The 14,837-nt window shown below is 31.0% G+C and overlaps 2 protein-coding genes across 4 annotated transcripts in view; one reads left to right on the forward strand and one right to left on the reverse strand.

Annotated features, from left to right (window-relative positions):
* The window catches only part of LOC115887473 (arf-GAP with Rho-GAP domain, ANK repeat and PH domain-containing protein 1), a 275,480-nt gene that overhangs the window by 105,551 nt on the left and 155,092 nt on the right, over window positions 1-14,837 (forward strand). Inside the window, exon 20 of one of the 3 annotated variants that reach the window (XM_030906917.1) lies at window positions 10,194-10,259. The exons of the other annotated variants lie outside the window; for them this stretch is intronic. Within the exon in view, the coding sequence (XP_030762777.1) occupies window positions 10,194-10,248 (55 nt within the window). The 3' untranslated portion in view covers window positions 10,249-10,259. Of the gene's footprint in view, window positions 1-10,193; window positions 10,260-14,837 lie in introns of those variants that run through there. 3 annotated transcript variants of the gene reach the window in all.
* Window positions 1-14,837, reverse strand: part of LOC115887478 (sarcospan) — a 53,472-nt gene that overhangs the window by 29,027 nt on the left and 9,608 nt on the right. The window lies entirely within an intron of this gene.

Below are 14,837 nucleotides of genomic sequence, written 5' to 3' on the forward strand. Positions count from 1 at the left end.
TACCTCCTGAAACGTTAAGCAGTTTTCTCAGACAAATTTGTTTTACTAGTACAAAGCCACTGACAAGCTGGTTTCCATTTGGATATACAAAGTTCTGTCTACAAAAAATAACTTTTTTATTTGCAGATTTCCCTACCAGTGGCCAAAAACCCAGACTTTTTGCAAGACTCTTTGAGTATATTTTTTAGTACAGACTCTCAAACAGGGTTGCCCCACAAGCTACACAATTGTGTACTTCGTTACATATTTGCTTTAATGATTGTACAGCTACACCACAATCGCCCGAGCTGCACATTTTGAAAATTTTCATATTTTGTATAAAAAATATTTTATACGAAGAGCTTTTAAGTTATCTAAGTAAGTACATTAAAAGAGGCGGCAAGTATACTTTACATTTTGAGCTCACAAATATAACTTTCCGTCATCAGTGTTCAGGTGTATAGTCAAATGTCTATGAACTGGGTCATGAGTCAAGGACCAATAGACCATAGCCAAAAACAGTAAATAGACAATTATTTTTATTAATAGACGATTGCTTAATCCCTTAAATAATACATAATACGTACTTTGGCCAAATTTTACCGCTCAATTACGTCACTGTAGATCACAGTCTCACTTCCACTCGTTTGCATACGTGAATATTATTCAATTCCTCTTTCACTTCCTCCCATGTCAGCAAGGACTGCAGTTTCTATGGACAAATTTGGCCGATTAAACAGTCCTGAATAGTTTACAGTTTTTAAACAGAATTAACCGGTCTAATTTGTCCATAAAATCGTTAGTTTCGCGGCATCAATTTTGACGTCATTACAATCCTTGCTGGCATAAGAGGGAGAGCAAATGAATATATTAACGTATACCTACAAACGAGTGGAAGTGAGACTCGTAATCATGCTGTAAAATTTGACGAATGTACAGGGTGTCCCACTAAGAATAGCTCTCGGCTGTATCTCGGAAAGTATTAGCCGTAGCGGCTGCGGAAAAAAATATTTGTAACTAAAGAGGCTATGGGAAATTGCTGGAAATTATTTTCAAGTTTGTAGAACGACCGCTAGGGGGCGCAACTGCAACAAAAAATAAGGGAATGGAGTTTTTACACAATTTTGCCTAGATAAGGTGTACTATAAGTAACAGCTTCATAATCTTCAGTAAATTTTGAATATTTTTTGTTAGAGCCATTTTCCCCTATCTACCAAAATAAAGTGGTGGGGGAAGGTTAGATCTGTTTTTATTTGAATATTAATAACTCTGGACTGGATGATCGGAACCCAACAAGCGAGGGCTCGTTTAAAAGAGCGTTTCTTACTCTATATTGTACCATATAAACAATAATAATAAACTTTTGAACGTAGACGCTAGAGGGCGGTGTCTTACAATTTAACAAACATTGTGCGTTTTTTCGAAAAAATTAAATGCAATAGTATATGAAATTTTAGCTGATAGTAAAGAGTAGTAAAAGCTTAAAAAGTCAGCGAAAACCGCATCTTGATATCTTCTTTCAAACCGAAGATATTAGCAAAATTATAATAATAATAAATACCAAAAAATAAGCCCTTAATTACCTTATTTTTACAATACGGTATCAGTAGCCCTCTAGATTATGCCCATTCTAACCTAAAAATAAAATAGAAACAGTTAGTTTATTTTAAAATCGACGATATACCAGAATATCATAATATCAGATGTATCGATATCTAATAATAATTAAGATAAATTTATAAATTTATTTTTTTCTTTGACCTTTTGTATATTTAATTTTTTTTAGAGTCTGACATGTACTAGTAATGTGGTTGTTTGTTTTTTAATATGTTATGTGTAATACTTAATTAAATTTTTATAATGATTTTATATAGTTATGGGTATATGTATTTGAAAATAATTATAATTTTCTGAAGAAGACCTAAGAATGGGCGAAACGTACGTAAGAAATAAAAACAACTTTTAATTATTATGTTTTAAATTGCTGGCCTAAAACCAAGAATAAATCCCAACTATAATTAAGATATTAATAATAGTGACCAAGAAACGATGATTCAGTGAAATCATGGTAAGCTTTGGAAAAAAGTTGCTTTTGACGTAATAGTATAAACGTCAAATTGTTATTAGATCAACATTTTGATAGTCTTAGCAGCGTTTTTTATCTTTTGATTGCTTTTTCAAAATGCCAACAACTTCAACTACTTCAAATAATAAAGGCATTTTGAAAAAGCATTTAAAAAATAAAAAAAACGCTGCTAAGACTATCAAAATGTTGATCTATTAACAATTTGACGTTTATACTATTACGCGAAAAGCAACTTTTTTCCAAAGCCTACCATGACTTCACTGAATCATCGTTTCTTGTTCACTATTATTAATATCTTAATTATTAGATATTAATACACCTGGTATTATGGTATTCTGGTATTTCGTCGATTTTAAAATAAACTAACTGTTTCTATCTTATCTTTTTGTTAGAATGGGCCCAATCAAGAGGGCTACTGATACTGTATTGTAAAAATAAGGTAATTAAGGGCTTATTTTTTGGTATTTATTATAATTTTGCTAATATCTTCGGTTTGAAAGAAGATATCAGGATGCGGTTTTCGCTGACTTTTTAAGCTTTTACTACTCTTTACTATCAGGTAAAATAACACATACATACAAAAACGCGCTATGTTTGTTAAATTGTAAGAAAGCGCCCCCTAGTGTCTACGTTCAAAACCTTATTATTATTATTTTTATGGTATAATATAGAGTAAGAAACGCTCTTTTAAACGAGCCCACGTTTGTTGGATTCTGATCATCCAGTCCGGAGTTATTAACATTTAAATAAAGATAGATTTAACCTTCCCCCACCACTTTATTTTAGCAGATAGGGGAAAATGGTTCTAATGAAAAAAATCCACAATTTACTAAAGATTATGAAGCTATTATTTATAGTACCCATTATCTAGGCAAAATTCTGTAAAAAATCTATTTTCTAATTTTCCGTAGCAGTTGCGCCACCTAGCGGCCGTTTTACATACTTGAAAATAATTTCCAGCAATTTCTCATAGCCCCTTTAGTTATAAATATTTTTTTACGGGTAATACTTTCCGAGATATAGCCGAGAGCTATTCTTAGTGGGACACCCGGTACGTCTTATTGGATAGTTTATAGTTATTGGTTATGGGTCATGGATAGCTTACACAATGCTACACATTTTTATGGTTAAGTTCTGCACAATGAAATATTTGTGGCAACCCTGCTCCCAAATAGTGCCGTTCGGATTCGGTGATAAAATGGAAGTTTTGTGTAGTGAAACACTAATGACAAACATACATCATCAAAGCATGTATAAGTATGTATTACAAGAATGGTCATCTAGGCACACCATTGAGGCAACTAAGCTAAAGTTAATTTCCATAAACATAGGTGTATGCTTATGTACCAAAAATGTTAATTCAGTATATGGAAGCGTTGTGTAGTTCGATTCAACCAATTCATTACGGACATAATAGTCTTATAAATATTTTTTTTAATAAATTATCTGATAAATCATCTGCAATAGTCTGTCTATGCTTCACTTAGGAATCACGTGCTATACATAATGGTTAGTTGTATATAATTTAAAAATTATTATGAAGTCAACGTACTAAATACCTGGAAACCAAACACAAATTACCCGTGTCAATTGAAATGTTTAACTACATAGCATTATTCAAATCTAAACATAATTTAATTGCTTCATATGAAAGTTCTTCATTTAAATAAGTAATTATAATGAATTAGTTAATTAGAAAACACTTTAAGTACACGGATATAATGCTAATATATCTGTCATTAGGCAAAAAAATGTTTTTATTATACATATGTATAGTGTATAAAAATCAACATTTTATATGGAATCCTTTTATCAAGAGGTACTCGCAGAACATCTGCTGTAGTATAAAAGACACAGGTGCAAATATTTTCCTTTAAAAGTTACGGCGGTTGCAAATGTACTTACTAGACGGTTAACTTTTTACAGTGGTGCCGATGGATATATACTTTCAGTAATAAAATTATAATATTAATAGAATAATAGAAAACGTTATGTAATAGAACTAATACAAATAATACCGTATGATCGAAAAAAAAAACGTCAGCGATGGCTATGAAATGAAGATCGCTGTCATTTTATATGTAAAATTATATGGGGACTGTCATCGATGTTCATTTCCAAGCCAACTGGACGCCGTTTTTTTTTCCTCCCCTCCGGTGAAATCTCCGGTAGATTTTTTAAATATAAATCAAATTTTGTTTAAATTTTCAAACTTGAATAACTCGGATATTTTGGACTTGCCCTGTGTAGACTACGCCTAAGACTCGCCCTGTATAGACTACTATTACCTATAGTAAACTTATTTCACATTTGATATTTTCACTAACCAAATGATACATATTTCTCAAAACACTCTGTATAGGTTTATAATCTACTATTCAAAAATTATCCATTTATGCAATTTCTTATATGCTTTAGAAGAAAAAGAACAAGGTTTATCTTAGCGCAGTGTAGCATAAAAATTTCCATTATGTTGAAACCTACCATACGAGAAAATTACTTTACATCCTGTCTCAAGTTTATTACGATATACATATATGTATAAAAACTACTCCAAAACTTAAATATCAACAACAAAAGGACTATGACAGAAAAGTTAATTAAAGCAAAATTATTTGGATATAAAATCACTTCACTCGGTAAGTAGAATAACAAGTTGTGTTGTAATTATCTAATTGTAAGCATTCTCCACTGTATGAATTAGGTACATACATTTATAATTGTTCTTATTATTCTTCGATACACGTAGATGTAACATTGAATCATTTATGTTAGTGGTATAGATTACCGTCACTTTGAGCTGCTTCGATCATTTGTAAAAGACTCGATTCTATACATTCTCCAGTTATCGCAAATTTTTATACTTCATGCGTTAAAACTATCAAATCTTGAAGACTTATAGGTTTTTCGCCACTGGAAGGAAAAGGCCAAAGGTCTATCTTATGAACCGTTATAGCTAGACAGTTGAAATTTTTACAGACAATGTATCTATGTTGCCGCTATAAGAACAAATACTAAAAACAGAATTAAATAAATGTCTATCAATAAAAAAGTACTTTCACTAAACATTATCTTTTAAGTAAGAATTTTACATAGAATCGGTGTCCTCAGTGGCCGCGTGGTTAAAGTGTTAGGACTAGTGATGGGAAAGACCGATTAATTTCAATAATCGAGTACTCGAGTATCAAGCGATTGTAATAACCGAGTGATCACTCGAGCGATATATCACTCGTATTTAAAAATACGGTTTTCACCCGTCGCATGTTGTAAGTACTCGTTAACGCGAAGCGCCAAGCAGTTAGTTGCGTGCGCAGGACACATATTCTTTCGGTAATGAACGGCAAGTAGTAAGCAGCGAGCGATTCGCTTGATCGCTTGATTTAGTTTATTTCGAAGCATTGTCGATCGATGTAGGTCGTAAAATTTTGTTCCTCAGATACGCAACTGATAAATATACCGGGTGCGTCTCGAAAGTGGCTCACCCCTATAACTTTTTTTAGTTTTTCAGATGAAACAACGAGATTTGGTATGTCAGTATATGACATAAATTAGGATTGATTGGCATATCCAATTGTTTTCGGTCACTTCCGGTTCCACCGGAAATGACTACAACTTATGATTTTTGAATGGCACCCTCGGTATTTTTTTACTTTATTCGGTAGAAAATGACACTCTGAATAGAATGACATATCACATGTCAACTTTTGACATTTTCGCATATGGTTTATTTGAAATTGTAACATGCGGTTTATAACAATTTGACTCGAAGTACCAAGTGGGTGGTATCAAATTATTCGTAAAAAAATTCTTTTTCGAAATATGCCAATGAGCCACCCTCGTTCCATTTGAAAAAAATTGAGATATGACGAGAGATATGATAAAAAAAACGATTTTGGGCATCTTTTAACCGGCCAGGACAAGACACTAAAACATTAGACGATCAAATTTATTTTTCCAAGGCTCCTTGATTAAAAATTAATGTTTTTAACACAGACATGGCACTCTAGATTGAGATTTAAAATACAATTTATTTTTGAGCGAATATATCAAAAGTTGACATAATATGATACGTCATTCTATTTAGAATGTCATTTTCTATCGAATAAAGTAAAAAAATGCCGAGGGTGCCATTTAATAATCAAAAATTGTAGTTATTTCCGGTGAAACAGGAAGTAACAGAAAACAATTGAATACGTTAATCAATCCTAATTTATGTCATATACTAACATACCAAATTCAATTTTTTTATCTAAAAAAAAATAAAAAAGTTATAGGGGTGAGCCACTTTTGAGACACACCCGGTATATACGGAGTCGTATAAATTTGCTACCTGTAATGAATGTAGAAAATTCGCTCGGCTTTTTATCGGGTATGTCACATTAAAATCGGATTTCAATTTATTTCATTCTAGGATCGCTTGCGTTTGTCGCTTGGTACTCCTCACTTGCATCGCTCGTTCATAATCGAGCGATGTCGGTTATTTCAATAATCGAGTACTCGAGCGAATGTTCGCTCGAGTTATCCCATCACTAGTTAGGACTTTATCAGCTTCTCAAGAAAGGCCATCTCACACTTATCCACTCAGGAACGCGGAGCAAGATCTTTATCTACCTACCCCACACTCAGAGTTAGTTAAAAGTTCAATATTATACAACTCGAAAAAAATGCACAATCACCTGCCATTTGAAATCAAATCCATAACATCATTTTTTTCATTTCGCAAAGCATTGAACTCTTATTTACTAGACAAGGCTTTCTACGCCGTAAATGAATTATATTTGAATTGAAAATAGAATTTGATCTTGAAAACACTGGTCTAATGTTTGCTATTGCTATATTTACTAATGACATCGAAATTAATTTATTTAGAGGTCATTGATATTTTGCTATAAACTGGCTAAATATTTTTGAATATTATTTTAATTTTTTTGTTCTTTGACATTGTAAACATTTATATATGTTTATTTTAACAATAAGACTGACAATATTATTTGTATAATGTTTTGTATTATCTTTTGTTTGTTTGTTTGTGTACCTTGTTTTTTTTACTTTGTTTGTTAGTTTACCTTTGTCCACAAATTGAAAAATTTTTTGACAATAAAGGCATTTATTTATTTATTTATTTATTTATTTACGCTGCTATGACGTTGGAGTAGTAAGGCAGGTTCAAATCCTAATCAAGGCGACTTTTTTTTTAATCGTTTTTTTTTATTTTACATATTTTTACTTTTTACATATTTATTATTGATTAATAAATTTCTAGTAATGTGTTTCTTCATCTTTTTTTAAATTACTTATATAGGCGCATTCAAAATGTCAGCTAAATCGGAAAAAAAGTTTATAATAATATAGTGTCTAATGTTGTAGAGATAATGAATGGTACGGAACTTTTCGTGCGCGAGTCCGACTCGCACTTGACCAATTTTTTAATTCTCTATCTAGCTAAAAAAATAATATACAAGGTGTTCTATTTAAAAAAAAACCGAAGAAAAACTTTTATATTTTAGAAAGTTTGGCATAGAATTTTGAACACCCTGTATGGTTTAATATTACGATATAATTTGTAGCAAAAGTATAGACACACTACAGTAAATACCTAATACAGTTTTCATTTCAGGACATTTCTTGTATTTTTAATAATTTTTTTAAAAAAGGCTGAAAAAATATTTTTTGTATTTATTATTTTTAGAAACCATCAAAACGTATTTAATAATATCTTAGAATTATATAAAGTGGTAAAAAATGCAATAATATACAGGGTGTTCATTTAAAAAAATCATCCCGATGCACTCACAATTTTTTGAGCTACCCTGTAGAAGTTAAAATATTTTTCTGAAATACATCCTAATATATATACTTTAGGCTTGCACTAAACAAAATTCCTAACTTTTTTATTATAGGAGCTACAGATGACCGACGCACTATTACTGGACCCTGTATAGTTTTCTGTTTTTTGTATTATTTTTTTATCATTTGATCAAATCTTTAAAGAAATCATTTCAGCCATAGATGTATTTATATTTCAAGCTGATGATATTTTAGGCTTACTGAGACATTCTAATTACTCAATTTACACAGTATATTATGAATAGGAAACTGAAATACTAGGTAGGTACTTACAATTATTCGGGGCCGATACGGTTTAAAGTTGTTTATATTTGTTGTTAATTCGAACAATATAAAAAGGGGTAAAATTTGTCGGGTGAGACACGTTTACTTTCTATTATAGCATGACAAAAAAGCGAAATAAAAGGAAGGCCGATTAGCCTGGTGAAATCCATACAGCTCAAACCAACCGTAGACCCTGTTTTGTTGAATAATGAATAGTTTTTTGTAATTCTGTTTCAAATTCGAAATTATAATCCACCAATTTACATAAACGTTTTTTTATATGGATTATCAGTCAATTGATATTCCTGCACACACAGAACCCTGAAGATAAAAAGTTTCTTACAATCCCAAAATCCCAAATAATAGCTCAAAGCTCACATCATTAGTTTTTTGAATAAATTTAATAGAAAAATACTACGCTATACTATCGAAAAAAAAACGGCTTCAAAGACTTCTGGGGAATGACGAACGAGATAATTTTGGCGAAGTCAAGCCCTAGATGCCATTTATTTAGCCCTATTTACCCTGTTGCGCTATTACTATTAGTACTCTGCTTTATTTCTTAATGGCACTTGTACTGCCAATTGGCCTTTTAAGAAGGTCGAAATTTATTTTTATATTGAGTAAAGATTATTTTTAAATATTTGGAGAAAAAAAATAATTTTTGGAAATAGATTTTTGTATCTGGAAACATTCTATCCTTTTTTAATCTTTCTATAGTTAGTGATAATTTTAGACAAGTTTTATGTCAAATTTTAGTAAATGATATCTAGAGATTGATGTCGCTAAAATAACTATCGATTGTCATTCCCCAGTCGTCTTTTTATGCCGTTTTTTTTTCTCGAAAAACGGTATTTTTAAATGGTTATTTGTTAAATCAAGTAAAAAATGTCTACATTTGCAAACACATGTCGTAGTATCTACATTACTTAAATTAAAAAAATATTGCCAATATAGAAAAAGGGGCGTGTATTAAGAATTCAATAACAAAAAAATGACTTCATCTGTATTATTTTCTAGTAAAACACACTAAACCGAGCACTAAACATTTTTTCAGTAGATATTACCACAGATTAGGTGTCCTATAAGTATACAGATAAAAATCTTGTCCCTAATTCGTGGTACGAAAATTGTTTTTTATGACGATGTGCAAACGAGTCAAATTTCCTGTGCGCAAAAATAAACTCGCGTAAAATAACAATAAACAGCGTAATAGAGAGATATCGCTAAACCGAATAGCGTCCATGGACGTTAATAAGGCTAGGTGTTATTTTCTTTACGTGAGGTGGTATTAACTTTGGTATTAACTCTCTTCATTTATAGTTATCGGATCGGAAAGAATTCTGATCGCGTCGCGTCCGCTATTTAAACTTAACCTAACTTTGAAATTGTTTTGTTTACTAGGTATTTTAAAACTAAAGGGCTAAAGTGCTTATTTCCAGTGCTTTATTGTTCAACGTCTGCCAGTGGGTTTAGGGCAACAAGCAACAAATTCTCTAAGAAGGGCTAAGTCGTCATCTGCTGTAAACCTAAGACTCTTTATAGGTTCTTTAGTATTGGAAGAGGTGGAATCCATATTTTGGGCCATATTTATTTAATTAAAACTAATCCCAGCTACTTAAATATCAAATTGCCTAATAAAACTAAAGCAATTATTCAAAACAATTCAAACATAACCTAAAGTAAAAGATCTCACCGACCGGCTCCGGTTGTCAAATACCCACACATGCCCATTTAAGCAATTTTTAAACGTTATCAGAGGTTATTTAGAAAGAGCGCTTGGTGTATGATAAGGTACGCGTAAATACTGGATGACGCTATTCGGTTTTCCGATATCTCTCTAATAACTGTGCCGGTCAGGCGCTGTGCACAATTTTAGAGGCCATAAGTGGGCGTGCTATGTGCGCAAACTAGTAACCTAACTAGTGCCCGATTCCGAAAATTGGGACCACGAAAAACAATAAAGAAAAAACAAAGATTATAATCTGTATAATCTGTGATATTACTTTATTTTTAGAAGCGCCTCAACATCGTTTGTATTCTTCTATATACCTGGTTTACCACAAGAATAGCTTTCTGCTGCATCTCGGAAGTATTAGAACAGAGACATTTAGAAAAAGCAATCAAATAATCAAAAACGCTCCTGAGACTATCAAATTGTTGGTCTAATAACACTATGACGTTTAAACCATAAAATAGTAAATGTTTAAACTATTACTACAAAAACAACTTTTTTCCAAAGCCTACCATGACTTTACTGAGGCGTCGTTTCTTGTAAGCTGTGACATAGCTTTGACATCTTAAATGTTAGGTCAGACATCTTGTATTATGGCATTCTGGTATATTATCGATATTAGAATAAATTAATTATTTCTATTGTGTTTTTTGTATATTGTGTGTTATAAAAATAAAATAATTTAGGGCATATTTTTGTATTTACTATGTTTTTGTTAATATCTTCGGTTTAAGAGAAGATATCAAGGTACGGGTTTTGCTGACTTCTTAAGCTTATATTACTCTTTACTATCCGCTAAAATTACACATATTTTAGTTTTTTTTTTGAAAAACTCGGCAATGTTGGTTAAGTTGTAAGGTAAAACAGCGTCCTCTAGCGTGTAAAAAAATTGGAAATTTACTTATAAGATTATGATGCCATTATTTATGGTATTCCTTATCTATGCAAAATTTCTAAGTATTTTAAGGGGTCGTAGATCTCGATAAAAGAAACATATTCTCTTTATCGCTTTTCAAATAAATCCAAAATAACGGAGTCATTTTACTTTGAAAATTTCCTAAAAAAATTATTTTTTGCTAAAATTTTGAGAACCACTGGATCTTTTCTGGATTTTCTTTCTTGCAAATTTAATCTAATACCTACATATGTTGCCATATTATTAAGAAATTATGTTTTCAAAAAATTTAGAATTTTCAAGATTTTTTTTCGCGAAAAAAACCTCATAGGCGTGTTTCTGGGCTTGAACTATACTTCCAGTTAAAATATTTGCACTTATTTCTGGGACACCCTGTATAGCAGTTGCGCCTCCTAGCGACCATTCAGCTCTACGGCTAATTCTTTCCGAGATACTGCAAAGAACTATTGTTAGTAGAACACCCTATACATTAATAAATAAACTCAGTAAAATTATACTTTTCAATCTTGGTAAATGATGCAATGCAATGGTTAGCAGTTTATACCTAAATTGTTTATTAATCAAGAGTAAAAGGTAATAGCTAAACTACTAATAAATAATTATGTACCTACTTATTTTAACTTAAATTATGACCTAGATATTTACACGTTTTATATTATATCATACGGTATTAGACTACGCAAGTTAATGAAAATGAACTATCAGAATCATAGAGGAAAAATAAAAATGAGAATCGCAAAGGGAAAAATAAAACGTAAGCAATATAAAGATGAAAAAAATACAATAAGTTTAATATATTCGGTATTTGAAATTTGGATTCCAGTCATTTTTACAAAATGTGCGTGTAATGGCAGAGAATAATATATAATATAATAATTAATAATAATAATAATATTGTATAGATATAGGGCGATTCAAATATATATTTACTCTACAGCTACAACTTAGGTATAAAATATATTTGAATTTCAAATAGAGAATATGATATTGAAGTATTTTTAAAAGTGTGTATTATTGCCACTCTGTATATTTGAGCACCTAAGTAGTATTTCCTCTCTTTTTATAAAAAAAATTCTTTGTATGTAAATAATTATAATAATTTGCATAAATTAATATTAAATATCAGGTGAAATTATATATCGATTATGACTGTTATTTCTAAAAAATAATATTATTAATTAATTTGTCACTGTCTGTTTTCAACGCTCTGTTTACAGTTTAAATCAGTTTCAAAGTAATTTTGTTTATATGCGAACTATGTATATTAATTCATTATTTTAATTACTAAATTTTATTTAAATTAGATATTTTGTTTATGCTGAAAATACAAAACGTTTCTAATAACAGATGACTTTAAATATTTAAAGAAAAATAATTTCTTATATCTTAGTTTTGTCGTAAATTTATTAGAAATTATATATATTAAAATTTTGATGGTATTTTTACAGCATATACCGTATGATCGAAAAAAAAACGGTGCCCACTTGGCTTGCAAATAAACATCAATGACATTCTCCATATAATTTTACATAAACATCGATCATCGATCTTTATGTCATAGCCATCACTGCATTATGCATTTTATTTCACATATTTATTTTTAAGATCTGATTTTTAGGCCAATGTTTTTTTTCTTTATTTTAACACAACATTTTAAAAGAAATATAAATAAATGGACTTACTCAAAATATAAATAAACAAATTCCTTGGAATTATAATAACAATATAATATAATTATAGTTACTGAGAGAAAACACCTGTCACGCATATATTATATTCTTTCTCCGAACTATAAGCGTCCAATATAGAAGTATAGTCTGTTCATCCTGACGATAAATTTATTTTCTGTCATTTTGTGTGTGTCTGTCATCTGTCGAAATCTTCCATGACCCGTTGGACTGTTAGGCCCTGTTAGAAACCCCGTGACAATCCGAAGATTGTTTTTACTTAAACCAAGGAAAATCTTTGATTTTTCTCGGTTGTAAGTTCTGGAGGACTTATACATTTGAAGATTTATATTTTCAGTTCAAGTTATGATGTCCTTGTCACTTTGGTTCCTTAATTCGATTTGAGTATTAAAATTCAACTAAATATATCTATTACACATATGTATATTTTATAACTCGAAACATCTTATATTGCAGTAAAAATTAAAAATTAATTTCCAAAACATGTCCAATTAATAACATCCTGTATTGAACGTCTTTAAAATCTAATGATTAACGTGTTAAACATGGCGCCAGATATTTCCGAAATAAATTAAATACTTCTCATCTAATTTAAATAATGGATAGTTAATTACCAGTAGTTCCCATTAAAGCATTATTACATAAAACTGGTTTAGAAAGGATTAGCAGTTATACTTAAGCATTAAAGTTATATAAAAGCATTAATGATTTCGACAAACTCTAATGACATGAATCAGGAAAATCCATTGGTTTGGTTATGTGGTTGTATTCCACTTTATTCATTTCTATTTTATATTTTGCTTATGGCATGGCAAAGGTGACCTAATCAACACCATAAATGCGGTTGATGACTAGGTTCCACCGGGTCTGAATTTGATTTTTGTCTTTTGAGAACGGTGTAACTCGAAGATAATACTAAATAAGCGAGTCCTTATATTTAAACACACGGTAGAATGTAGAATGTTTAGGAGGGGTGTTAATCACCGCGACCTTATGTTGCGTTCTCCTTTCTTGGGTTATAACGAGTTGTAACTCATCACACAATCTCGGGGCTTTAACAAAAGCCAGTATCTGAGACGGCTCCACAGAGGCCAGCTCTCCATCCTCGACAGCAGCCGTACCAAAGTTTATAGCACGAACGGTCGTCGCGTCGTCTCGGGTGCACTCAGCATTAAGGTGTTCTGGTGTTTTGGTTCTGGTTCCCCATTTTCCCCACAGAATCTGCATTCTCCGTCTTTTCTCAGCTTCAGCCTACTGAGGTGTTCGTTGAGGAGACAGTGTTCTGTTAGAAACCCCGTTACAATCCGAAGATTGTTTTTACTCAAATCAAGGAAAATCTTTGATTTTTCTCGGTTGTAAGTTCTGGAGGACTTTTTCGAGTATCTTAGACCGTTAGAGGACTCCCATTCCAGGTTACTCATGCAGTCTTCCAGGTTCTTCAGTTCCTCTTTTCCTGCTTTTAGTTGGTTTCTGCTTGGAAAACAACATGGTAACACACATAATAATACTCCAGGACACTTGTTTTCAATAATTATTATATGGCGCTCGTGGAACAAAATCCCCTAAAGCTGATTTTTTGTGGATTTGAGATTTGGTAGGGTTAAGTAGGCATAAAAAGCAAGATGAAAACCAAGACTAGTGTTTGATCTGCAAAACTTAGATCCAATGGTTCAAGATCTCTTGCGGTCTTGCATTTTTACGTTTATATGATATAAGAAATTACTTATTTGTTCAAAATTATTGTTTTAATTTATTACAAATCGTATTATAGTATATTGAAAAATAAAAAAAATTCGTCAAACACAAATAATATTCTAATCATTTTTTTCTTTAAAGTCTACAATCTACAATGCAGAAAGCGCGTCTAATAAAAATCAATTAAAAAATGCAAAATTTGTCAGAGTCTTTTAGCAAGACCAAGACTAAGAAAAGTCTTGGTCTTGCTAAGTCTCTTGGTCTTGGTCACTACCTAATGGGATTTAAGATTCAGAAACCAAAAAGGCAAATTAATATCAGTGGCTCTATAATATTGAACACAAGTTAAGTTTATACATAAACAATAAATATGTTTAGCGTTCCAAGAATCACAAAAAAAAACAAATTAAAATATTTAAACAATTATTTAGGGCTTTATTTACGATCTGTCAAGATCTTTCTAAACCAGTTTAAAAGCAATTTTGCGGTTAATGAGAACTATTATTCCTGTCGATTAATTCTTATTTAATTCTGATGGGATTTTTTGATTTATTTCGGAAATATCTGCTGCCATAATTTTGGTTTAGATTGTGACGACATTTTGATACAGGCTATTTATAAATATAA

The sequence above is a fragment of the Sitophilus oryzae genome, unplaced genomic scaffold (genome assembly GCF_002938485.1).
Source record: "Sitophilus oryzae breed Bouriz unplaced genomic scaffold, Soryzae_2.0 scaffold_576_pilon_pilon, whole genome shotgun sequence".
Classification (NCBI taxonomy): Eukaryota; Metazoa; Arthropoda; class Insecta; order Coleoptera; family Curculionidae; genus Sitophilus; species Sitophilus oryzae.